The following is a 27,289-nucleotide window of genomic DNA, read 5'->3' on the forward strand; positions in this document are numbered from 1 at the left end:
AGGTGTTTACTTAGATGTTGTTCAGCTATGCATCCTCTATCTGTATGAGGTTAGTTACTTAATTTTTATTAAGTGTAAACATTTTGATTACTTTGATAGATATATATGGTACATACTCAAGTATTATAGTTGTGAGCTGCATGCAAGCCTCCTACAGTTGCATCTTGATTTCTGCTACGGGGTGGGTTCTTCAAAAAGATTGTTCAGAATATCTACAGTAAGAAAAAAACTCTGTGATCCAGCTACAGACAGCAGACAGTGTTTCTGTAGTATAGTTTTTTATCACAGCTGTCTGAGGTGTCTGTGATGGAGCTGTCTACTACCTGAGAAGGGCCTGAGGCAGCTGTGTGTCCAGCAGGTGAGCTGAGGGGAAACAGTACAGGTTTGTTTCTTCTGGACATGCAGGTGGCTGTGCAGCAGGTGAGAAGGTGACAACTGGAGCCTGGAGGGTTCACTTAACTGATACTGAGTCTAGAAAAGTCCGGAATCCTTTGAACGCTGCTGAAGCTGTCACTTTACAGCTCCACTACATTATTTTGGTCCTATGGGTTGTTCTTTCTATTTCTCTTTAAATTTAAAGGCTATCTCTTGACTCAACAATTTTCAATTTTCTTAGCCTGTGTTCAGGGAAGATGTTGTTTATCGCAGAGCATCTTCCTCTAATGACAAATGAACTTTGTTTCCCTGTTCCCAGGATTCAAGTGGCTCATCACTGCTTTAGGTCATGCACATAATACCGCCATACATTTTAATGGCAGAGCACTGAGTGACTGTGTGGGTTTGAGTTGTTTTTTTCTCCATTTCTGAATCATCAACCTTCTACCGTTTAACCATGACAGATAGAGGCAATAGAAGGCGATGATTGCACTGATTGAATACCACAGTTCACAAATGCAGGAATGATGGATTTGAAAGAGTGTAAATCTGGAAAGTACTATATAATAATGGCCCAGGGAGATGCACAGTCACTGTAAACTGGTTTAAGAGTCACTTTGTTCACACACTGCGGCCCCGTAGTTTTTCCGCGTGGCCTGAACTGTGCAGTGTGGGTCGATCACAAAAACAAGCATTAGTCAAAGTATTGAACCTTTATTCTTTATTGTTGTACACATGCTGCTATACACACGAGGAAAGACAGGTATTGATTTTACAGAGAGCCACAAACCACCTACTGTGGTGTTATCCTGGATACCAGGTCAATAGTGGTCAGAACAGGAACAGGAAGGCACAGTGTCAAGTTGAAATGGCACATAAGAGGAGGGGGAAAGACAAAATAACCACATTACTTAAAAGCAGTGAGAGGTTTAAGCCTCTCTACAAATTCACATGCAAGAGCTAGCCCAATAATTAAAATGCAATGTTTGCATCTATTGCATTGGATATGTGTTCTTTCCAATCAAACATACATTGAGAGAATCCACTTTAACCGAAAGACTTTTCAGATTAAATGCATAATTGATACATGGACATAAAACAGTAAATGAACACATTGCTCAATAATAATAATAATAATAAGATATATTTTGCAGTAGCATGAAGTTTGTAATAGAAAAAAAGGCTCTGTACATCAGCGTCAAAAACCCTGTCGACAGGCTGGAAAATGTTGTGTATTTTAGCGTTTATAAGAACACTAATGCCCAATGCAACAAACAGCCATAGCAATTCAAGGCACATAGATCTATATGCATGGCGCTACACACACAGGACCAAGGTAAGTAAGGCATTGCAGCCAGACAAAGGCTTGACCCCATCTTGCAGCTATGTCACATAAGCAGACGCTGGCATTGCCACAAAAAGACTGTACAGAGATCTGCCACATCTACAACAAGCACACTTATTGTGCCATATTGAGTCAGCATACGTGTAGCTGTAACATATATGCTTGTTGCAGGCTTTAGCTATCTTTGAGTTCAGCTGTTAGGATGTGAAAGTGTAGCACTTATCGATTATCAAAGTCTCAAATAATGTGCATGTAGCTGATTCTACTTCCATTACTTCAATACCGGGAATTTTTTTTCTATATCATATGCAAGTATACAATATTGCAAGTAACTACATAGGATTCTAGTACAGTTATGATACATAGATATCACATCTTTCAAAATAAAAAAAAAACAGACATGTAGATGATTAAGACTGCAGACACTTTAAACTAATCTCATCATAAACTCTCATTACAGGGAATGGATTATAAAAGATTTCGTCAACAGTGCGAAATCACTTCAAATGGACACACAAATAAGTAGTATGTTTTCAAATCTCCACTCATAGTCGAAATCAAGCTGACTGGAAAGAAAGGTCTAAATCTATTAATCTGTTACATGTGTGAATACAATATTTAAAGACAAATGGTATTCATAAATTCTTCTAAATTTAGTGTCAAGCAGTAGGTATAGAGTTAAGTTACAGTAAGTGTGCTTAAAAGCACCACCATATCAGGTAGTGACGTATCTCTGGACTCCACGTTACTAGACCACAACCGAACATCTGACAGTCAATGAAATGTTTGCTAGAGCAGGAATAATGGTTTCATTTTTACACATCGGGCATAGATTAGGGTAAAAAGAGCGTCTATGCAGGAGTCATCGAATTTCTTTTCCCGTGTCAAGAGATGTCGATGGAATAAATACAGAGTCCTCCTTTGTCCTTGTGAGTTTCCTTTCGGGGCCCATCGCCAGCGCTGATGACAGAAGCAGAAGACTTGAGTGTAAATGGAAAAGAGGGATCGGATGATGGTGGGGGCGTAAATCTGTGCAGATGGATCACGGGATGGGAGGGGAGGGAAAGGCTGAGCCAGAGTCAAGGGTTGAGGTGCTCATCTTCCATGTGAAGGCTGCTTGGGGGACACAGGAGCGGCTGGCTGGAGCAGTTGGTGCTCTGACTTTTCAGGCTTTCTGTCGACTCCGACGACCCTGCGGATGAAGAAGCGACGGATAAGCGGCGAGGCTCAAACTGTCAGTCAGACCTCCAAATAAGAACACAGACGCCTACAAGAAACAGCGCTCATTCTTGATAAGATATGCCTCGGATATGCCAATTTCCATGATAAATAACCCGCCGGATCTTTTTATTTTTTTAAACTGATGATTCATCTGACACAGAGAGAGAGAGAGAGAGGAATGTATTTCCGAATGATACAGAGAACAGGGTTCACAGCAGTAGAGCTCATACAGAGAAGCAGGACAGACAGGAAAGCCTACATACCACAGTTATTCCTCCATACCAATAGAGCAGGAATCAGGACCTAGAGCTGCCCAGAGTGGGGCGGTACGAAGGGACAGGATGACAGGGAATAGAGGAAGAGTGTTAGGAAACATACAGGAGCACAAGAGCACACAGGTTAGATGCAAAGCGCAGGGAATGACAGCCTCTTAGAATACAAAGAAAAGAGTCGTGATGATATAGTACCAGAATGGAGATACACAGCAAATTTGTAGTTGTAGTTGAAGTTGTCGTCACTTTTAGGAGCTCCAGTGACGGTGCATGGTTAACCGATTTCATGGCTGAATATGTTTTTTTTCTCAGGAATTAACGTGACCAGTAGGTGTACTAGTTAGTCATCAGCTTTATGCACAACGTAATCCCTAAAAAAACCTCTCTGGAGTACTGTTATCTATGTTAAGTACACCAACTACTCCTTTCCCTTTCTTTCCTTTCGTGCTTAAGGAGACTAGTCTGTCATTTGTTCTTTGTTCCCGGCAGAGTATTTCTCACCTGGCAGAGACAGGTCGCCTGCCGGGTCGCTCTCTGTTTTGGTCAGGCTGCTGTGCTCACTGCTGCAGTCCTGCAGGATCTCCCCTCCAGAGTGCAGCCTGTCCTCTGATTCACCCAGGAGACAGAGGAGAGCAAATGTCACTGAATCAAACTCTCAAAGCCAAGTCGAGTCAACTGCTACAGGGGGCTCCCCAAGCGCCGGCTGCCGGCTATTTAGTCGTCTACCCACCTCTGACTGACTTTTATAACTGAATGTCACTCAGGCTACGTACACACTGCCAGAATTTGATAGTGACAACCGAATTGAGTGAATGTGCATATGTATGGTACACACTGGAGCAGACCGGAGTAACATTACTGCGTATGTACGGGAGTCACTCCACTCCTACGATCTCACGATGGCTGTAAATAATGTCTGTAACCATAGTAACGTTTACTTCAGATCAATATGGCGGCTACCATTGTCTGTATTTTCGGTTTACTTGACACCAGTAACCAGAGGCGTCAATTTATCCATAAGGTCTTAATAAACCGCCACTGACAGCGGCGTCACATTCTCTTTTTTCACCGCATGGACTTGATAGTTTTAACCGCAACATTTGCACCGAAGACCGCAGAACTGGTAGGAACAACCGCAATGTTGAGGAAACAGACTGGATAGAAAAATTGAGAATGTCTCACAACACTTACCTCTGTCTCTTTCAAATTAACGATGGCAATGTTACGTAACGTAACGAGTGTTTCACCTTACGTCACATAACAAAAAGTTGTCCAGTCCGGTTCTGCTACACCCTACTCAGACTAACTGAAACCGCTCTCACATTCAGTGTCAATACCTGATTTTTTCAGGTAGTGAGTTCGATTGTAGAATGCGGTTGTCACTCTCCTTAATAAGTGAACTGTGTGTGAACTTAAGCACTCCAATGAGGAGTGACAACCCTATTTATTTACAGCGAGTATGTAGCCATTTCTGGAGTTGGGGGGGGTCTAAAGAGGCTATTGACTGAACAACGTCATGTTAATCTGCGCGAGCCATTCTGGTCCTTGATTTTGATGTTGCCACCCAAGTTTAACCAATCCTGTCAAGTCCCACTTGCACACTGACTCCATTTTGCCAATGTTCAAAATAGAAATGGGAGAAGTAAAGGGAGGAACAGGGAAAGATCATAGGACTTCTGTTTTAGGAGGGTTTGTTAAAGCCCCAGTATGCAAGTGTTACGATCATGTAAAATTGGGGCATTTCCTCATTATTTAAACTGATTTATGTTTCCATAATTATTGGATCTCAGTTCTGTGAGTGCAGTAGTACTCAGGAGAGAGATCCAGTATTGCTCTGAGAAGACTAAAATATGAACTTTGTTCTTATATTTATTAGTATTTGTTATAATATTTTTGTTTTAGCCTACTTATTTCCTACAATTAAAAATTGCATTTCTGCACTGACTCAAGAAAGTACATTAAACATTCACAATTAATAAAGATTATCAGTTTATTTTTCAATTGAGCATTGAGCCTTTAATAAAAATGTTTATTCATGTTATTTTAATTGTCATGCTTTCATAAACAAATTTAAGGTTTGGTAAAAAGTGACATCACCGGAAAAATGTATCTTGCCGCCACAAACGTCCCTTAGCCGGTTACTTTTCCCATCTGGCTGGCTACTCAAAAATTTGGGGAACCCCCTGCTGCTATTATTCTTCCTGAGCGGAGCAGATCTATACTTGTGCCGCCCCAAAGACATTATTTAGTCCCAAAGGAGAGAACTCACCATCATCTGGAGACAGGGACTCGGCTACATCCTCGGTTGCCGTGGCCTGGGGGAGGGAACGAGATATTGTTAAAGCTGTGGGCTGCAGAGGAGGCAGAGATCAAAGGTCAGGGGATGAAGCGGTGCATTTACCTCTGTGGGGGCAGGACTGCTGGACAGCAGTGTGTTTGGCTGAGCGTCGGACATCTCCGACAGCTTCTCCTCATCCTCCTCCTGGATGGGAGAGGATGGAGACCTCAGGGTGCTGCAGAGGGGGGGAAAAGCAGAAAAAGCTATTCATAGAACGCAGGGCTCGATTCACTATACAAGGCACCTACATGATCAGATTTTCACTCTAATCTAATCAAGCCATTGTCTTCCCAAAGCAAGGTGCTTAAGGAAGATGGACTGCCAAGGATGGGCTGACTTCATCTGTGGTATTGTGATGAATGGGGAAGATAGTGGCCAAATGCTGCACCCTTCAGAGTAACTTAAACAGGAAGCCTCTCTCTATTCTGGCTCTAGGCCACTTGAGTGGGGAAACCACATTATACAGTCACAATAATACCACAGATCAAATCTTGGCAGCAGTTTGGCATAGTGAGGAGGGAGACTGTCACTCAGCCAGCAGGCCCGGATTCAAGCCCCAATGACAGCAAGCATCCAACCTGCTGGAGTGTCCTTGAGAAACATACTGAATCCTTACCAACCACTGCTGTAGCTGACGCTGCGCTGACCGCCCCTGTGGAGGGGGCGGACGAAGAGAGAACAACAACTACTGCTGTTTAAGGAATATTAGAAAATGTCTGCTCCAGCAATGATAAAAGATTATACAGTGATATATTGAATGTTAGTGATAGGACTTTTTTTTTTTTGCTCGTTCCCCTCCAAAGGTCAACCACAGAGCAGCACCTCTTAGGGATTCAGTGTGTTCCTCAAGGACACTTGTGCAAGATAATGGGGGATCAAACCTGAGTTGGTCTCACTAAACACTTGGTTTCCTGCTGCGCCAAATGTTTAACTAGCTAGCTAATAGCACTCCAGGTCAAGCTGGCTGAGAGGAGAACAGGCCACACTGTGAGATTACCTGTCAGGAGACTTGCTGACTTTGCCTTTCTGCAGGCCTCCATCACTTAAATGCTCCGGGGAGCCCAGCTGTCTGCTTTCTCCTCCCAGGCCCCCTGAGAAGTTGATTTCGTCGTAGAGGGGGGCAGATGGGATGGCAGGTGACACCGACCGCAGCCCGTTGAGGGCCTCCAACAGCGAGATGGGTTCAAAGCCGGGAGGAACCGAGTCTGTGCTCTGCAGAGTGATGCACAGAAGGATTAGTGCCGGCAGTCCACATTTGATAAACACTCAACAAATGGCTGCATATTCACAATTTCAGAGCACTGTAGGAAAAGTCCAACAATTTCAATCAGTGATGGGCAACTAGCAGCTGAGGGGTCAGATCTACACTCCTTAAATCTGACCCCACATACTGTATATATTTACACAATACATACTGATTTCCGCTTGATAATCCTTATGTTTTCTTATCTTATATTTCATCTATATGTGCAGTAACAGGCACAACTACCTCAGCAGATTCGAATTGTGATTCTAGGACCCTTATGAACTGCAATGTGGATGAAATTTGCTAGGTTAGTGGAACCTACTGAGTGCTCGTCGTGGTCCATAGTCTGAGCCAGAACGGGGCTGAAGGACACGGGGGAAAGAGCTCCAGGCTTTTTCCTCACAGCTCTGATCTGCAGCAAGGCTCTGAAGGCTGAGCGGAGGAACACTCGGTCACATTATGCATGAAAACAATTTCACCATTTCAGTACGTTTAATTGTAACTTTACTTATCAAATAGCGTCACTCAAGTGATCCAAAAAAAAAGAAGAAAAGAAAGTAATTGCAATAACGTAACGCTTCGTCTTACGCAGTCTGCAGATAGGACAGTTGTTGGCCTGGTAACGCAAAGTGTCTGCACAGGAGTTGCAGAGACACAGATGTCTGCAGGGCAGGATGAGTGTGTCTCGCAGGTCAGACAGACAGACGACACACTCGTTGCTGTTGTCGCTGTTCTCGTCATCCGATGGCTGGAGGAGCAAGAGAAAACAAATAAATCATAAGCCTCAGAAATAAAACATGGCTGAACTTTTACAGCATAAAGCATAAGGCAATGCAGCATAAGGTAATATTTCCACTGAAAACCTTGGTTTCTTGGTTGTTTTTGTTTTCAATCCCATAGATCTCCTGCAACAGGTAGCTCACACGATCCACCTGTTACAATACAGAAATATGAAGTTTTACCCAACAATTACAGCGTAGGTTGACATTTTGATATCCAGAGACAGGGAGACAATACTCAAACACTGATATACATTTTCAACTGCTCAACTGATATGGTTAAAAGTCTTAAATTAAAGCCTGTCTAAATCTAACAGTCACTGTACCATTTCACATTCAAAGAGATAAAGTACAGAGCCAAAACATCTAAAGGAGCTACTGTGCAAATTCTTTGAGCTCACTGTAATCTAGGTTTACATTCAACATCTATTTTAGAGGTCTGCTTTATTGTGAGACTCCCATGGGTCTTGACACAGATTTTAGTGGCGTTGGTTTTTTCCAATAGCTGCAGATGGGTGCAAGGGACAGAATAAAATGCTGCTGGAATACTGAATATAGTTAAATGTAATTTGGATACTGCTGTGCAATCTGTCTACAATGTTTCCAACATGTCCACTTGAGAAAATCACTGTTGTTCTGCCTAATACCTCCAATCTCTGGCTGTCCTGCCATGCATGAACAGGTTATTGTAGAACATGCATGCTTCACCTATTATCGTGGACTGTTAAGATTTGATTGTGTAATGGTTTTACATTATATAGCCATTCTCTAATTGCAGCGCAAATTGTAAAAAGCATTTTAATGCAGCGCAGGCTTCAAGGTGGGCTTAAGACAAGCTGCTGCAGTAACAGGAAAACTGACTGGAGTGGGCTGGGCTAGCCAAGAAAATAAACAAATACATCAAAGCAGTGGGAGGAGACTGGTGTGACATTAACAAATCAGGCCCATGCAGACCTCTAAACTGCAGATGTGACAAAATACATTCCACTTGTGCCTTTTAGAATTTGCTATATAATAAAAAACAGAAAAGCAATATCAGAGTAAGAATGCTCATAAACATACGATTTGCTTCTGCTTCAAAGGCTTGACGGAGAAACTGCCATCAACATGCTGGAAGTTTAAAAAAAAACATGTTTTAGCTCATATACAAAATGTTTGATTATATAGAGACACATTAAAATCGAATTAGGTTCATTCAGATGTGTACTTACTCTCTCAAAGGCTGCCAAAAGTACATGAGCATGTCCAAGGCAATCTTGAAAAGAACACACAGTATAATTAATAAAGAATGCATATCTTAATTGGTAGTAGTAGTATTGGTGGTATTGGCATTTCAGCACTATGACTGAACTGAATATAACTGCTAACATTGGTAGTATTAGTGCCATGCTATATACCTGCTGAGCTATTTCAGTGAGGCAGTTCAGAGACATTTGCCTTTTATGTTTGTACCAACAGAAAAGATATCTTGTCATAACTGTCATGCAGCTGTAGTAACCTACCATCCCCTTCATCAACCACAGCTTGGATAACCATGGGGAAAACTCCTCGGTCAAGGTCAAAGTTTAGCTATAAGGGAAAAAAGACACAGATGTTTTAATATTCAATACAGCACAGTTGTAAACAGAGTCTGGTTTCTCCATGTGCGTATCTTATGAAATGTTGTGTTGTGTTCTGGCCAAAGCAATGCTGTGCATGGGTGTGGGGAGGACACTGATAAACACCAACGTTAAAGGAAACGATTTGTTTTTGTTTCATGTGAGCCGGTGACACATCCCACTGATTGCTACAGATACTTACATCTTCCTCTTTCCACTCGCTGAAATCAATTTTGAAAGACGGCATGGAGAACTGCTGGCTCACCCCTCGCTTGTAGTGTACAGTTTCAGAGACCATCGTTGGATCCTTGGGGTTGTACCTACACAAGGCAGAGAAGACAATGGTCAAGGTGCAGAAAGATGAAGGATTCCTGGACTGACTCAAGTCTGTCATTCCAGTCCGTCCCACAGTGCAACAAGCATCCAGTGTTTCTGAAAGGGCGAGAGCAAAGGTTGACATTTGGACATTTCTCAGTGTGGAAAGGCTAATGCTGTCAAATGCTGCTTTATGTAACTGGTCCATTCATTAGAGTCAGATTTCTACAAAACAGAACAGACACAAAACATTAAAGGACGCAGACTAGTCTCAAACTCTCAATATAAAACAAGCCTATCCGCTCTTTTTGAAATACGGCTTTCCTGTTAATTCATTTTGCGATGGGGAAATTTGTCATAATGCAATATTTATCACAACACAATAACTTCAGCATGAAATATTATTTTCATCTTCTCCTCAGCCTTATCCAGAGTATCCATGGTGACTGGCGGTTGCTAAGGACCCACCACATCCCGCTTCATCTTTAGGCTTAGGATCTCAAAACAGTTTGGACATCTTTAGCACAGTGCTTTCCAATAAAATGACACTGTTGTATCAGTGAGATCAACCTATCGCTCTATGGCTAAAATAGGAGATTTGTATACCTTGTTCATTTCATTCATTCTTATGGAATCGATTCAGATGTGGCCACTAAAAGATAAGGCAATCACTTCAACCAAACAAATTGAATTCAATAAATTTGATCAGGACTAGTAGATTTGATCAGGACTATAAGGTCAGTTTCATTTTTAAATAGGTATTCATCCAATATGCTATACATATGAGAAGCTTCATCTGATTCAGTCCCATAGATCAAGAATTTTGTGATTCTTACACTGCCATCCCATTGGAGAATTCCTCAAAAGCTTGGCAGTACAGGGTGATGGCCACCCGAGCGTCAGCATCAAAGGTGAACTCCACACCGTACAGAACCTTGGGTTTCGCCCCTTCCTCCATTGGTGTGTCAGAGTCGTCTTTATACCTAGTGAGAAAAGGTTTGAAAGTCATATGGTCACCACAATGGAAGCTCTATTTAAGGAAATAACATTTTTACGCTGATTTCACCATCATCATAAGAAATCCTAGCCTCTATAACCTTACCTGACCAGCCGCAGAGAGTCCTTCCTAATGTTGACCAGACTCCTGAGGGTTTTCACAGGCTCATGGGGTGCAGGGGTCACATATGGAAACTAAGAAATAATGACAACAATAACAACAACATGAATAATTTGATTTGAAAGTATTTGTATTGTTGAATTAGTCACCTTTCTGACAAAGACACACAAAAAAAAACATAGACTTGCTAATTCTCAGATGCTGAAGATGTGGTGAAGCAACATAAGTGTTCACCTGCACAGGCCTATTTCCAAGAAAATTGAGGTCCATGTTTTCCCCAAAAAGGTATCCCTCTGGATGTGGTGTGTCGAATTTCTCTCCTCCCATGAAAAAGTGGCTCGCAAAATAATTGCCTGGGGGCAAGAAGGAAAGAAAGATGAATGGAAAAGTCACTGAGGACATCATGGAAACAAAATAAACTGACAATGCTAATTCTGGAAAGCAGCCTTACACTGTGTCTGTGACTGAAAATACATACAGTGATTTCAAAAGTATTTGTCTATTTTGATGTTTTGGTTCTGTATCTTCTTAGTTTGGATCAACAAAATGGTTCAGCTATACAGATTATCAGCTTTAAAGCCCAAAACATCAGCAGACTCATAACATTACATTTTTAGGTTCTCTTCTCAGCCTTTTTGCATTTCATATCTGCCTATAATTTGGCTGTAGAACACTTTTGTAGCTCCAAATTACCCTGATACAATATGGAATAAGGATGCATGGTTGTCTAAATGGGATAAACAAATACAAGGGATTGAGATACATCAAGCAGCCACACGACATCATTCTCCTGTTACACAGCGTCAGCATAGACACTGATCACTTTAGCATTTGGCTCTCCTTACTAATTATTCTCCCTCTAAAGTTATGCCTTCCTAGAAGCACTATAACATAAGCGTAATTATTAAAATTTAGATTTATAAACCAGATCTTTGTTGAAGTGTAGTCATTTTAACCAGCCATAAACAACTTATTACACTAGACTTATTTTGATCATGATCCCCAACTCAGTTCTCATAGGGTTACACTGACATGCAAGAGGATTTATATCACTAGCTGGAAAGACAGTAGACAATAAAATATCTTGTGATGTTTACAGGTTGTAAACTGGTTGTAAACTGATGGTGTAATTAAAGAAGTACAGACCTAGACTTAGCCTAACTGTTCTAAATACTTCTGACATCCTAAAATAGTAGGGCAATGTTTTTTATTTGACACGTGAAAAACATTTATTGACATGTGTGTCATGTTATTCTCTTCTGGACAGGAGCATCTTTCGCTCCTTTGGTGACATTTAGTATCCAATATGTGTGGATTCAACACTTCTACTGCATCTGAAAATGAAGTATTGGTATTGTTGTACTTGGATGCTACACGCATAATGATAGGTCACGATGCGGTGTAATATTGACATGACACTACAAATTCCCCAGTACTGTGTAAAATTGATCCCGACATGATAAAAGATATGTCTATTCGAAGCATCACAAGCTTTTCTGATATTGTAAAGTATGATTATGAAATAAACTACAGAGGTAAAACAAGCCTCTCGACAGAAATCACGGTCTGGGTCATCTATCATAACATCAATGGTTACGTTAACGTTGATGTTTTACATGCGATCACAGCAATATATGTAATTCCAGTCAGTATGTAGCTAAGGGATATGGTTGTTCCAGTGCTAATAAACAGATAAGTAACTTGTAGTCACTAGTTAACCGTTCATTGACGTTATCTAGTTAGTGTGTTCGTGTGTGTCAGTGTGTATCAGTGTTTGTTTGTCTGTGTGCGTCTGTAGATCCTCCTTTATAGGAAACTGTATTTTGCCAAGTCAGCTAACGCTACTGTTTTCAACCAAGATGGATCGCTGATCACCTACCAGATTTAGGTGGAAATCGGTAGGCCGAATTGGCCTGGATATCGATATCCTCAACACCAGCGATTCTGCGACTCAGGATGGACCCCATCTTTCTCTGGCTAACGTTAGATCGCCAACGTTAGCTACAGTTAGCTAGCACCTTTGCAGCTAACGACAGTAAACGCGACAGCTCAATAGCTATTAACGGGGCGGCTCTGGTTAGCGCTGCCTTCAACGTACACAAATGCCAAGACAATGATAATATCGACTGTCAACAAACGTTTTTTTCTTAATCAAACATTTTACACGTCCACTTTGTTGTCAGCTAGCTTGTGAGCGCTAACAGGAAATAGGGAGAGACGGGCTGTTGTTTTGCCAAGGTTGTGCTAACGTAACAAGGAGCCAACCTGATTGGCTGTCTCCAAGCCTTCCTCGAGATGCAGGGCGTTCGCTCTGTGTCAGCGGACCGCCCGCCAGAAAGCATGGGGGGGCTACACAGACAAACAGATTTCATAGGTTACTCAGTTTTATTACAAGAAAGGATAGTATGCTGTATATCTTCCCAAGATACAATTTTGACAAAGTTGATGGAACTGATTTCCTCTTGAGATGTAATTTTGATGTCAAACTATCTAACTTCCACAGGCACCTTCTTTTAACTTGGTGTCTAATACAGTAACCATAACTTCTCTCATAGTTTTTATATTTGGAATAACAAATATGTGACTTTACAATTCTGTTTTTTTAAGAATGGTTTGACTGTGGTATTCTTTTAGTTGGCCAGCTCCTGAATGATAACCACCAAGTATTGTCACATAACGATCTGTGCACTAACCAGACAAGGAATATTTTATTGTCACTGGTGCCATTTCAGGTGATACTTTACAATACAAAAACCAAGAATTAGATTATATTTTTATTACTAATTTATTTATTGATTGTACCTGGTCATTTTCTTTTTGGTATGCTATTACCACGTGGCTGAATGGAAAGTTTAATGTTTGTAGTTATTTGTCTAGTGATGTAATTCTATACAAGATACAAGATGATGTTTTAGATAAAAATTACATTTATGTGACTGATGTATGTTTGGAAAATACCATATTCACAAAATGAAATGGAATGAAAGGAAGTCCAACTTTAATGCATTCTTATGTAAGAACTATTGTCATAATTTAGAAAATGTTAAAAACATAAAAAGCTAAAAAGGCGCAATATTTTGTCTCTTTACAATCGTTTGGACTAATGCCCTTTCCCATGTCTTTTTCTTGTCTTTTTTCTCCTCTATCTTTCCAATTTTGTCTTTGTACTCCAGAGATCCACACACTGATGTAACTGTCATAAACATTGTATTAGAATCTACTGTAAAACCCTAATATAATATAATACGTCCACGGTTTGGTTCTCTCTCTATATATAGGCAGTGGTTAAATAAATAATTGAAAATGTAGACTGGAAAAAAGCATGGCTTGTACCTTATAGATTCTGTATCCCAAATAAGACAAGAGAAGTGTAACATATTTCATAACATTTACCCCACAAACATTTTCTGGCAAAGCTACTATAAAATAAAGCTCATTTGGATGAAAAGGTTAAGAGAAAAATATTCTATGAATCAAGAAAGTCACTCTCCCATTTGCTGTCAACGGAGCAGCTCCAGATAAGTTCAAAGATAAGATAAGATGAACCCTTTAATGATCCTGTGGGGAAACTGAGACATCTGTATGACACCACTGACAGAGTCTTGGCTGCCTGGTTTATAGCCTCCAGAGTGAACACCATTAACAAAACACCAACTGATGTCATTTTTCATGGAAAAGGGAAATAGCTTTCAGTCACCTAGAGCCTATAGCCTACTAAGGCACAAGAGAGATATAAGATTTACATACAATGACTGATGATTTAAGGTCAAAGGTCAACAGGTGCAGGGTGTGGGTGTGGTTGATCTTATTGGCATATTAGTGTATTGGTCCTATATCTCTCTGGCATACTGAAGCTATAATGGTGGCTTCTGGCCCAAGGCACTTTAAAGACTGGATTAAATTCAATTCAGTTTAATTCAGTTCAATTCAGTTAACTATGTTCTTCTATATAAAATTTAAGTGCAGAATTTGTGTGCTTCCTCCACCACTGCCACGCATTACGTGTCATCCCATAGGGTCTACTCCCAAATTCGTTCTGGCTAAAGGAAAACAAATAAAATACATTGAAAAACATTTTAATGGTCTTCAGTATATAGCCATATAATCTAAAACATAGTAAATACAAACCAAAGTTGATTTCTGAACTGGCTGATGAGCTGACAATGGTGGTATGGAGAAGTAGGCTGTCTTTGAAGACAGGATACTGCACAAGTGCTACCACAGACAAAAGTTGAGAAATATAAGGTTTCACAACGATTTGTCATGTTGTTTTGTTTGTTCGTTTTGTTTTGGAATTATTTAAATAATATTTTAATAATAATTATTAAATAATACGTTTTATATCAATTTATGCAAAATTTCTTATCGAAAGCCAAACTTCCTTCTATTGCTTTTTATGAACAAATTCAAAATCCAGTAGGATCAAATTGTTATTTTATCAATTCTGTATATGATTTGGTGTTTAAATGTACAGATGTACATTCTTCTTTCAATAAAAAATAAAAATAGGCTGGTGAAGCGCCCACAGAAGTAATCAGTATTACGTCAGGTGAAAATCCCCTTTCAGCGGATGTTGACTGACTCTTGTTAGGAAGCTCTAGCTGCTAACGTCAACCAACTTTCAGTCCGACCACGGGTTGGCTACCTTTCCAACAAAACCAGGTAATTTAACGTTAAATACAGCGATAGATACATTATTATGCGCACGCTGTAAAACTATATGGCATATAGCTGTACAGGTTTAGCCGAATAATGTGTGAGTGACGGGCATTAACGTCAGTCTGTTGTTTTTGTGCCTGGAGAGTAGCGACGCTAGCTAGCTAACGTTAGCTAGCAAACATTAACAGACTTTCGCTAAACATTAAACAAATACAGCCTTGCTAGCCAAGTTATCTAACTTACTAGCTACAATCCAACGACACTCGCTGTCGGTCGGTCCTCGGCACGTTACAAGAGCTAGTAAAATCCTCGGTGAGCTGGCTAATGGTGTCAAACGTTAGCTAACCGCTAGCTACTGATTAACGTTAGTCAATGTTAAACGCCTCTATTAGTCGAGCGCCCCAGTTTAACATTATGCAGGCTAACGCTAGCCATCATTACGTAAGTTATTCATGGATAGTTGTGAAAGTAGTGTTGGGCTGGATTATCTGGTTAAAGATAAAAACATTAGCTAGCTAACTAACGTTAGCATTCAGTTAAGAGTGATGTCTCCCAGTCAGGAACATTGATAAGGTTAAGTGACTTGCTAGCAGCTACCGATCTTAATGTCGCTGATCGCACTGGTTTGCCACCTTGTTTGTTTTTATTGTATCCAGTCTGTCACCGTGTGGTCAACTTTATCTTTATGAGCATGATTAGAGGGCTGGGACAGGAGGGCACTTGTCCGGACTAGAATGAGAAAGGGAAAGTAAACTAGGAGACTGGGCGGGATCGGGCTATACAAGACTGATCAAAGTGCCATTATTTATTCATACGTCTATTAATATTAATAGAAATGCCCAGAATGAAATCCACCAGATTGTTAGAACCCTTTTAACTTCCAAATGTGATATCCCTGCTCTCTTTCTGGCTAATAATTGAAAGTAGCCTCAGTTTTAACACATTTTAAAGTTGGAAATTCCATTTGATTTAGCCAAAAGTGTCAGGCCTTACACTCATTTGGGTAGTCACTCTCAGATATGCAGTCATTTAAGAATTTAACCCTGAGAAATTATTGTAGGCTTTGCCCATGAATTATGGCTTTGTCTGTTTTGATGTTGACCATTTAGGCTACTAAAGATTATTATGCAGATGTAGCCAGATTAACTGACTTGTAAACTTTTACTGTATTACAGGTTGTTACACTTTTGGTTAATGTTCTTTGTGTGTGTGTTGTGTACACGACAGGCATGCACACATTTTTGCAAGTATTATTTGTCAGGGGTGAGTTTAACTTAAAACCTGTTTTTACATTTGCCTCTACAGAGGCTTTCCTAAACGTTTTGATGCTAGTGTTGTGTTGTTGCAAGATCAAAATATTATGTCTGGGTACTATTCATCACAGTACCAACCAGTATCACAGTACCACAGCAAAGCATGTTGATTGATTTGATGATTTGAGCAGTCCCAGGTGCAGAAGTAAGCTCACAGTACAAACCTGCAAGCTTTTTAGTTGTCATACATGGATGGACACATAGGAATTTATGTTTTATTGTATATTACTGGCACCAGTAGAAGCTGGTGTCCAGTGTGGACCATATATTTGAACACTTATTTTACTATTATTGAGAAGTTTTGGTTTCACACACAGTATCAAGTGTTGTGGATGTCGTATAGCAATGGTAGTGTGAGTCTCTGGGCAGTGGCCAGCCAACAAATCTCTTAAAATCAAATCCAAGTCTTAACAAGCAATTTCTATTTTTACTCTTACTAAACCTTATAGAACTAAATTGAATGGCTTAGGTTTTATTTTGAGGGAAATTGACTGTCTCCATATTGATGATCAATAACATTGTTAGTGATTGCTAACAAGAGGTTAATGCTAATTATCCCAAAACTAAAAATGAAATGTTGTGTGACCTTTCTGGATGTCTTAGTTCATGGTCAGTCACTAATGTTTTCACCCACTGGCCATAAGTGACAGGAAGAGGATTCAGGTTGGTTAGTTCTAAAGCCGGGGATGACACTCCACACCTTTATACCTGTGTGCTGTCAAATTTCATCATGGTGTACAGCATTTGAGAAAATCATTTTCTACAAAGCATGTTTGTCCTCTAGGCCCTTTTCACATCGTCATGGTAACAGCTAAACCAGTGCATTACAACTTCCTGTGGCAAGTTTCTTTTTGTGACTTACTGACAAACCAATCCAACAAAAACAACAAAATTGTAATGGTTACTAGCACTAGATACATAATGTAACAAATTAAAAATTTGGGGCAGGTTGTGGAGCAATTTAGTGAAGGACAGAGCTGGCAACAGGAAGTTGTAATGCACCGGTTTCTCAATGCAGAAGCATTGAGAAACAGAATGTGAAAAGGGCCTTTTGAGCAGTAGCTAATTAATCAAAGGAAGTTAAATTCTATTATTGTGAAAATTTCTCTTTAACTATGAAACATCACACCTTAGCTGCAAATCTTCCCACAATCCTGTTCTCATATTATTGGGCTGGACTGTAGGGACAGCACCACACTTTGCCCTGAGGTTTAACATATTGCCAGTTTAACATTTTGAAGTGAGTTCATTTCATAAATAAGTCTTCTAAATATTGTTTGTTGACTTATATATCACTTGGTCAGCCATTGTCGTGCACAGAAAATGACGAACAATCACAATGAATTCTGGGAAAAAGGCACTCCTGAAGTCTACATCACTGTTAACTCGCTCCCTCGGCCCTTGAAGGGTCGATCTCAGAAGGTTCACTTGACTTATCAGAGTAATGGAATGGTACTTAAGATGGCAGCGAGGATTCCCCTGAGGGGAAATGCTAAGAGGAAGTCAACAAGGGCAGGTCAAAACGACTAATGAAACGGGGCTGTAGTTTACATAGAGTGCTGCGAGAGAGAAGAGAGACGGAGAAAGGGTCTTGCAGCTAGTCAGTTAATAAAGTGAGGTAAGGTTGATTTAATGTTTGCTCCATCACTTAATTATTTAAAACATGCAAACTAGGGCTGAAACGATTCCTCGAGTAACTCGATTACTAAAAATCATCGATGCAAATTCTTTGCATCGAAGCTTCGTTTAATCCATATAACTATATACACACTCAAGTGTTTCGCACGGATGATTATTACTGTTGCACAACGCGCTGGAGAAAGAGAGAGAAAATAGCGAGGGGCGAAGAGAAGAGACAGGCCAGAGAAAACGACAGAAAGTGTCCAAAGTTTCGGATCCAGTGTTGCCAACTTGGCGACTTTGTCGCTAGACTTAGCGACTTTTCAGACCCCCCTGGCGACTTTATTTCTCAAAAGCGACTAGCGACAAATCTGCCGACTTTTTCTGACCATGGGACGCAATGTTAATGTGTTGAATCCCAAAGCATTTGGCAATAAATTGGTTCGGCTGATGCCGGTTTTCTCTACTTGCTTGTCTAATCCAGAGAGGTCTGACGGTCACAGCGCTTCCCACACACAGCGTAGCTCCTTCCCTCCGCTGAGAGCAGGGACTGTAGGATAGGGTCCACTTGTAATTGCTACCGGCGTACGCCGAAACTGGCCGGGTGGGCGGAGTCAGCACTTAATATTAAAACGGGATGAGATGAAGGCTAGTAAAGAATGCACGTTAATTATTTGCTCAAGAAAATAACCACAGAAAATAAAATGCTGCAGTCAATTTGTGAAAGCCTGAGCTTCATTCATGTTATTATCATGATAGTCACACACACACACACACGCACACACACACACACACACCTACTCCCCTCACAGTGATGCATAAAATACCCCAGAAAGCAAAATATCAGGTGGTGTAAGTAGCAATTGGAGCCTAAAATGCACCAGTCCAATACAGCAGGTATATTCAGTTTAGTTTGATTGCAGTGAGTAGGGTCAGCAGGTGTAGGGCAACCCTTCAACATAGTAAATAAATGTACATTAGCCAGTCTTATGAACTTGTATGATATTTAGGCCTAGTAATAAATATCAATAATAATAATTATTTCACCTTGTTTTCAGTAAATCACAGTGTCGTATGGACAGCTTCGTGCGGACAGCTTTTCTCTTTTGTATATTTACTATTGCTCTTTAATAAAGCAAAAGTATTTCTTATCCGATTACTCGATTAATCGATGGAATAATCAGTAGAATACTCGATTACTAAAATAATCGATAGCTGCAGCCCTAATGCAAACACAGCAGTGATTTGTTGTTTGCTGGTCTTTTCCACTTTGTATGTCAGCCAGACTGTCAGGTAAATGGATCAACTTTTTTCTTCCAGCTCCTCTCACATTAGAAGTTACTAGTGCAGTGCCCGTTTGCCCCCCCAGCTGCACAGAGCGCTGTTCGCCCCACTGCTGCACAGAGCGCTGTTCGCTTGTTTATTCAATGTTTATTAATATTGAACGTGTCGCGTGTCCAAATTGCACCAAATCCGACGTCCTTGGGTCCCCAGCAATACACCCGCCAAGAGAGATTCCTTGCTTTATAGTATGATGACTCCAGTCCTGTCTTTGTGCTTTTGCTTTGTCTTGAGACGGAAACTGAAAGAGCCACAATCTGTTTCCTTTGGAAAAAACCTTTGATTTTTAGCCCCAAACATCTCTTGAAACCTTGTATACGCAATTTAGCATTGTTCTCAGGCAATGGCAGTGTTTGAGGTCTGTGTCAGGTGAAAGCCGGAAATACTTGGTTCATGGTTTCTTGTAAACCAGGGTTTCCTGCAGTGCTATACAGTCATGGCAGGCCACCATAACAAAAGAATAGTGCCTTGACTGGAAAATCCCAAACTTCCAAAATGTATTTGTTTAATTTTCATTGAGACCAACACAATGTAGCTTCCCAACAGAGCTTGGGGTAAGAAGCAGAAACCACGCCCCCCACAGAATTTGTAGCTCTGAGATTGGACTATGGATAACACCACCCTGTCTGTTATTTTCAGACAGATACAGATGATATTTTTCAGTTAAACCTGTACTGCAGAATAATCACAACTATTTATCCCGGCCTTGACACAGGAGAAATTCACTGCCCTGATGACTATCAGGGTACTCATTCATTGCTATGGATTATCATCTTTGCAAATACGTACTACACACTATCTGAAGATCAAATACAACTAAATTGACCTCACAAAATTGAGAAACTTTTTTCCTGTAGATGAAATAATCTGTTGAATCATCCTCTTAATTGCCAAATTGATTCTTTTTGCCACTGCTGTTTGTTGTTGAGTAACAGTAAGACAACATGTTCACTAACTAAACTAACTTTATTACACCTACTACACCTTTTTAACATTGAGTCCATCATTGTTCCAAAAACGTTTCTAATTTACTGAGAGGGTGTAAACAAATTCAAGGCATGTTCATACTATTTGTTGTTTTCTTCTTCCTGAGTAACCGTTCACTTTCTCAGTGGAACTAGACTTGAGTGTAGTCCAATTGGCCAATGACCGATGAACATGCCTTTGTCCAATCGCAGACAGCGGGGCGTGGTTTCTGTTGTATTAGCACAGTTTCCCAACTCTGTTGGGAAACTAAATAACACCTGTGTCATGTGGCCAAAAGCAGCATAAATAATGCCGCACAATACTCTGTAAACTAGGCCAACAAATAAACAACATTGACACTATTAATCAATGAACTCAAGAAAGAGCGTGGCCCATCATGAATTTGGTTAAAACTCCACTGCATTTTAGCCAGTCATCCTGAAACTTGGCCCCTGTGCAAACTGCTATCAGCACTGACACAAATTACCTCATGAGCCTATTTGAATGTTGTTGGAACATTTTGTGACTTGGGAGAAGCAGCTGTGTCTGAGGGTAATGAGCCACGAGACTTTCACTGTATGTGCTTTCCTCTCAGAGCGATTGAGTCCAAGGAGAGCTGTGAGTGGAGCTCCATCTCCAACCCCTTATCCCTGTCCAGAGATCCGGCCAGTATGTCCAGTGACCCTCCTCCTCCTTACCCTGGAGGCCCCAGCGCCCCTCTCATCGAGGAGAAGAGTGGACAACCTGGTAATAAAAGTTTTTCTAAGCATCTCTAACTAAACATGTTAATTTAAAAGCTCATTTAGAACCACTGTTGTGATGAATAACATACAAGGTTATGTGTTAGTAGCTTTGTTGGGAATGTTCTTGAGCCTCAGATGTATTGGTGTTTTTTTTGTTTTTTTTTAGCTTATATTGGCCATTCATAGATATTACTGTTGACTTAAATCCAACTGTTGATGTTGAATGGATTAAAAAGGTCACCAGAAAATGCAATGTAGGCAAGTCTTTTGCAGAATATCTCAATACATAATTTTTCATAGCATTGTGATCTCCTCATTTCATCTCCAGACCTATTGTTTTCATTTAAGGTCTACCAGCGCTGCAAGATAAAGATTTGTTTTTGGATTCTATTTGTGTCTCTTACTCTTTGAGAACCATATTTTGAAGGACACTTCTAAAAACCAAAAAATGTTATTTGGATATATGTTGGAAATCAGCTATTTTGTTTCATAACTATCAAAATTGGTAATGGATCCAAAGATTCAGTATCATCAAGCCCTGGCACATGCCTCTGAACACCTCATTTGAATAATTTGTTGGTAAGGCTTGGGGGAAGCGTCACCTTGGAGACTTGAAAATAGCCATAGTGTCTGTTAACAAGTGCACTTCTCTGATTCACTAACCAAAGTCCAAAAAACTGTCATGGAAGAAGAATAGAGCTTCAGCTAGTGGCAAAAGCTGACAGGTAGTTGGACTTTGGTTTCACATTATGTTTATTTTGATGTCTAAACTTTCAAAGTAGCCAATAAACCTTTGGGAATTGTACTATTATGATACAGCACTAGTGGCTGATCCATCCATACAGGGTCGTACTGAATGGCTCTGGTGACACTGATGTAACACTTGTTGTTGCCATAGAGCAGCTTAAAAGCATCTAAAGCACATCACGCATGTATACCAACAGCTTAAAATGCAGAAATGCGACCTAGAGAATACCCCTTGTATGTGTTATGCAAATAAGCACACACATTGATTCACAGGCGTTGCCTGTGTGTGTGCATGCATGCGTTAAAGCTACACTTGCATACTACTATAGTTGCATATAAGCTACACTATTGCAATTCATGACATCAAAGATATCCATTTGTTTACTGTGAGACTCAAACCTCTGTGGACTCTGATGGATCCATTGACATGTTTATTTTTTTTTTATGTGTGTTCTCCTTCAGAAGCAGCTCCTATAAGAACAGGTCCTCCACAGGGACAGCCCCTGCCTCCAGACTATGGTCCTCCACCTTACGAGGCCTCACAGCCGGGCTTCCTGCCCCCTCATGTCCCTGGAGAAGGGCCCATGCCCATGCCCATGCCAATGCCAATGCCGCCACCACCAGGTACCGCAGCCTTTCTGAAAATGCCTTTTGTACACAATTGATATCCAAGATTTCACATGGCACTTTATAGTGAAGGTGGGCTGCCCTAGCAATAAAATACTAAAAATATAAAAGAAAATTCCTAAATTCCATTATTGATGCGTTTATTTACATGGAAACCAAACCATTGTTAAACACAGTGTCCAATGGTGGCATCTGTTGGTGAAAAGTGGCATTGCAACCATAAGAGTAATAATGTGGGAGCATCACATGGTGTGTGAGAAAAGCAACAACAGCTTTAGCTAATGTTAACATTATAATATCAGCGTACCCTGTGTAAAGTGTTGATGCACTGCCTTTTTCTCTGCATTGACTGGTAGTTTTCATTAAATTACAAGCAAGCTGTTATGAATTTGGCTGGTCAAACCCAATACAAACTAATGAGTTTATTTCCCTTTCATATAAAAAAAAAAATAAGTTGAGCAAGATATTTATTAAGTTTATTCTTATTGGGCATAACCCCCACCCTGTGAGCTCCTATCACCTCAATTAACTGTGGGAAAGCCTAGATATCTCATGAATAATAGCTTTTTTTGTAAGGTTGACCAGCTCAGTACAATTAACCACACCTGTCCCTAGATTCGTATATAAATTTAGCACCTCAAGTAAGTTGTTTGTTTCTCTGCAGGCAGCTTCTACCCACCGCCACCCGGTCACTTTCCTCACCCCATGCCAGGACAGATGGGCCCCGGTCCCAGTCACTTCGCCCATATGGGAGGCCACACAGCTACCGTCTTGGCTCCCCCGGGAGCAGCCACCACCGTAACCGTACTGCAGGGGGAGATGTTCCAGTCCACACCGGTGCAGACTGTGTGTCCGCACTGCCAGCAGGCAATCATCACCCGCATCTCCCACGATGTCGGCCTGATGAACACGCTCTTCTGCCTCTTCTGCTTCTTTGTGGGGTGAGTGAGTGACGAGCAGAACATTGTAACATGCTGGGTCAGTGCCTCCTGAAATAATTGATGTAGATTGATTCATGTGTATATATAATTAATATGTATTGTTTGCTTGTGGACGAGGATGAGGTGGTAGGTGGGTCTGATAGCAGATGGCCTTTAGACACTTACACTTGTTTGTAGCGGGTTCCAGGGTCGGGTGTAAAGTTATTCTGTTTGCTTCACTCCCATCTCATCCTTTATATACACCCTAAATGTATTGGTATGGTAATGTCCATACATGTAAGAGTATGTATTCTTGTACATGCCTGCTTATAGGTATGCATGTGAAAGTGTATATTGTGGATTATGTATTATGCATGTACGGTCAAAACAAAAGAAACAGCAGCTTAAAGCCTTCCATCAGTGACAGTGGCTCTGTAACAACATACAGGGTTTCTCTGGCTGTCAGAGAGGCTTGGGTGGTAACATCAGTGGGGAGCGTGTTGTACAGAGATGGGAGAGTCAAGTTTCCAAGGATGGGTTTCTGCCTGTCCTTCAAGTTTTAAAGGTCCCGTATTATACAGTTTCGATTAATTTATTTTCAGATGTTCTGTGTCTCAGGGTAACATAATATGCTTCAGGATGTTTTTCAAGTAGTGGACTTGAAATTGTATTTCTTATGACCAAGGTGTCCTCCACTAAGTCACCAATACAGAATGTAGTATACACAACTTACATTTGATTAATCTGAGTTAAGGGATAAATTGGCAGTAATATGGAAAGGATATTTGATGGCCAGTCATGTTTTAGGACTTTGCAGAAAGTAATTAATACCCGTTCATTTCTGTTCAGCATTACATGTAAGCGAATGGACGTTAACATTAACATTGAATGAACTTTAAAGGATAACGGAAGGTTAGGAATGGTTAGGAATATATTATCCTTAATGACACTGCTACAATCAAGAAAGAAAGAATTATGATGACAGCAAATAGGACTTGACTAGGCCTCATAGGGATGATTGGACAACACAGAGGAAGCAGAACCCTTTACTGTAGGGTATCTTAGGTTGGGTTTTCTATTATTTTCCTTTTTTTCTTTTGTTTCTGTGTTTTGATCTTTAAATTTCTGATTAAAAACATCTCTTAAGTAGGGCTGGTAAATAGTTCAATATTATTGTCTTTCAATAGAATCATATCTTGATGAAATGTTGATATTGACTTATCGTGATACAAAATTCTGTCTTCTAAATTAGTGAGAAAAGCAAATACTTAGATAAAAGTAAATCTCTCAAAAAATGAGTTCTGAAACAAATTGGGAAATCTTTTTTGAAAATTATAGAGTTCGATCTTACTTATATAACCATGCAGTTCAATGCGATGAACATCAATTTGATTATTTAACATGCATGTTAGCAGGTATCATTATATATTGATATTGAAATACGTTCTAATGATTATTGTGAGCGTCACATTCATTCACAGGGTTTTGAATTTGTAACATTCATTTGTCGTCTGTTTGTTCCTCATTTCCAGGTGCGATCTTGGCTGCTGCTTGATTCCCTGTCTGATCGATGACCTCAAGGATGTGACACACACCTGCCCTTACTGTAAGGGCTACATCTACACATACAAGCGTATATGCTAACCACCGACAGCTCTGCTCCAGAGAGACATGTATATGCACACACATAAATTCACAGCTCCTCCTGCTGGTAGTGACAGGCTTTTTTCCCCATTTTTGCTCAGTGTTGTGTAGCCCTCTTTAGTAGGTGCGGTTTTATCATTAGTTCACCGAGTATTTACTGTATATATCTTTCAGCATTCTGCATTTATGTATAAACATGTAGTTCAATTGTACAAATCTCACACTGGACTACAGGAGATCAAGGGCACCAAAACATCCACAGAGATGGATAAGTGGCAGACACACAGATACATCTGGTATGAATGAAAAAGCAATTGGTGGAGGAAAAGGCATTGGATAGTATGCATTTAGGGTTGAAAAAAAAAAAAAATATATATATATATATAGATATATATATATCTATATATATATATTAAAAAAAAAAAAAAATCTAAGGATAGACAGATAGCCTCACTTAGGGAAAGCTGTGAAAATTGTCACTTTATTTTAGTTGAAATCATCTGTGAATCTTGCTGAGAAGCAAATATATTGAAGTAAATTTTTGCTGGGTCAGTGTTTTTGTTTTTCTATTTATTTTAAATATTTTATCTATTATTTTAACATGTTAATATTGAGAACTATAAACATTTTCGTCCATGTCTTATCATTATTTATGTTCTAATTCACCTAGTTTTCCTATATCCTGAATAATATGACCCTCCTTTGAATGTGAGTAAATTTACTAAACTTTTATTTTTGTCTCGATAAACTAATTTATTTGCTTGCTTGGGAACGACCAAGATTGACATGTTACTCGCTATGTTAATGAATCTTCTGGGCTATAGTCACTAGTCAAAATGTTCAGTGAATTCAGGTCGAGCTGTTACACATCAATGCCCTTTGTTCATCATAATGTAGTTAGTTTTGATAATAAAGCAAATATTTGCACTTTGAGTTGAACTTCAGATTTCCCAATGTAAACTTTGATGCATTTATGAAAACAACATTGCCACAACATAATCACTTTTGTCTGTGAGAGTTCTTGATTAAGAAAAATCCAATGGTTTACCAGGTCACTTTAGTAGTAAAAATAGTATATAATTTTGGGTTTTACAGAGCCTGTTGTTTTGCCAATTGATTCATCAGCCAGGAGCGAAACCCACTTTACATGTATTTGTTCAGAATGGAGTGGAATGAAAGCAGTGCTGGCAGTAAATCTGCTCTGCTGCAGGGTTTCAATATTATCGATGGAGACGCTCTGCAGGACATCACAGTAATCTTGTGTCGTCTCTCTGGCCAAATGTCCAGTCTGCGGACGGTCCTGTGTCCGTCTGCACCAGTTCAAACTACATTAACCTTTCACTGACGATGGTGTTGGCTGATGACTCTCTGGTGCCAGAGAGAACAGGTCCGTAGTTTAAAAAGGAAGAGTATGTTGGCAAACAAATCACCTGTATCAGTGGCACCATCATAACGCAACGCTATGTAGGCCTGTAATCCAACTAATACATTATCCCTTTAAGATTACTTGCATTGCTCGGATGCATGTTAGATAACACCTAAAGCAAATACAGGTACATCTGTCTTGACTGTAATATTGTAATAACAAAAAAAAAAACAACCTAGTAATATTAACTCTTTGCTAAGGATAAGCTTCATTGAGACATCTCGCAAAAGTACATTGTGATTCCATCAATGATATTAACTAATACCACATGACCAACATGACAGCCAGTATGTTGAGCCACAGCATGCCCATCAGCCACCCCCCACTGCCCATCAGATGCAGAGTATCTCTGCATGAACCATACGTTACTGAATACTTCTCACTGGCTGGTTCCCCGACTCGGTGTGCTTTTGAATCTTTTTACAGAAATGTGACTTGAGGCTAGTTGTGCAAGAAAAGCAGTACATTTTGAGTTGAAGGATTGCATTGAACTTTTAATACGAAGTACTGTATGCCATTGTTGTGGATAACGCTGGTCTGCATTGCTCTCTAAATGTCTGTGATATGTATAACTATGTAAATCAAAATTTGTTTGACTGTTGCATACAGGTACTATTTTATCAATAAAAATCAGAACATGATTCAGACTTTCCATTGAAATGGATTCTTTTTAATGT

The 27,289-nt window shown here is 40.1% G+C and overlaps 2 protein-coding genes across 6 annotated transcripts; one reads left to right on the forward strand and one right to left on the reverse strand.

The window, feature by feature from the left end:
* Positions 1-1,073: 1,073 nt before the first annotated feature.
* On the reverse strand, positions 1,074-12,821 carry mgrn1b (mahogunin, ring finger 1b). 3 transcript variants are annotated; one of them, XM_078284852.1, is made up of 17 exons: positions 12,486-12,821; positions 10,841-10,959; positions 10,592-10,680; positions 10,326-10,472; positions 9,377-9,494; positions 9,079-9,145; positions 8,788-8,831; positions 8,639-8,686; positions 7,661-7,729; positions 7,386-7,545; positions 7,120-7,229; positions 6,549-6,763; positions 5,615-5,726; positions 5,483-5,528; positions 3,715-3,819; positions 3,224-3,250; positions 1,074-2,912 (listed from the first exon to the last, which is right to left on the reverse strand). In XM_078284852.1, the coding sequence occupies exons 1-17, from the start codon at positions 12,571-12,573 to the stop codon at positions 2,800-2,802; spliced, it is 1,677 nt and encodes a 558-aa protein (XP_078140978.1). In that variant the 5' UTR covers positions 12,574-12,821; the 3' UTR covers positions 1,074-2,799. The 3 variants fall into 3 exon arrangements, with proteins under 3 accessions (XP_078140978.1, XP_071776751.2, XP_071776749.2); XM_071920650.2 differs by having other exon boundaries at positions 3,205-3,250; XM_071920648.2 differs by lacking the exon at positions 3,224-3,250.
* A 2,357-nt stretch (positions 12,822-15,178) lies between these two features.
* On the forward strand, positions 15,179-27,264 carry cdip1 (cell death-inducing p53 target 1). Of its 3 annotated transcripts, none has more exons than XM_071920685.2 (5): positions 15,179-15,268; positions 21,101-21,252; positions 22,458-22,619; positions 23,287-23,563; positions 25,075-27,264. In XM_071920685.2, the coding sequence occupies exons 2-5, from the start codon at positions 21,177-21,179 to the stop codon at positions 25,184-25,186; spliced, it is 627 nt and encodes a 208-aa protein (XP_071776786.1). In that variant the 5' UTR covers positions 15,179-15,268; positions 21,101-21,176; the 3' UTR covers positions 25,187-27,264. The 3 variants fall into 3 exon arrangements, with proteins under 3 accessions (XP_071776786.1, XP_078140934.1, XP_078140933.1); XM_078284808.1 differs by having other exon boundaries at positions 22,461-22,619; XM_078284807.1 differs by lacking the exon at positions 15,179-15,268 and adding an exon at positions 18,055-18,196.
* The last annotated feature ends 25 nt before the right edge of the window (positions 27,265-27,289 follow it).

This window comes from Centroberyx gerrardi, chromosome 7, assembly GCF_048128805.1.
Source record: "Centroberyx gerrardi isolate f3 chromosome 7, fCenGer3.hap1.cur.20231027, whole genome shotgun sequence".
Classification (NCBI taxonomy): domain Eukaryota; kingdom Metazoa; phylum Chordata; class Actinopteri; order Beryciformes; family Berycidae; genus Centroberyx; species Centroberyx gerrardi.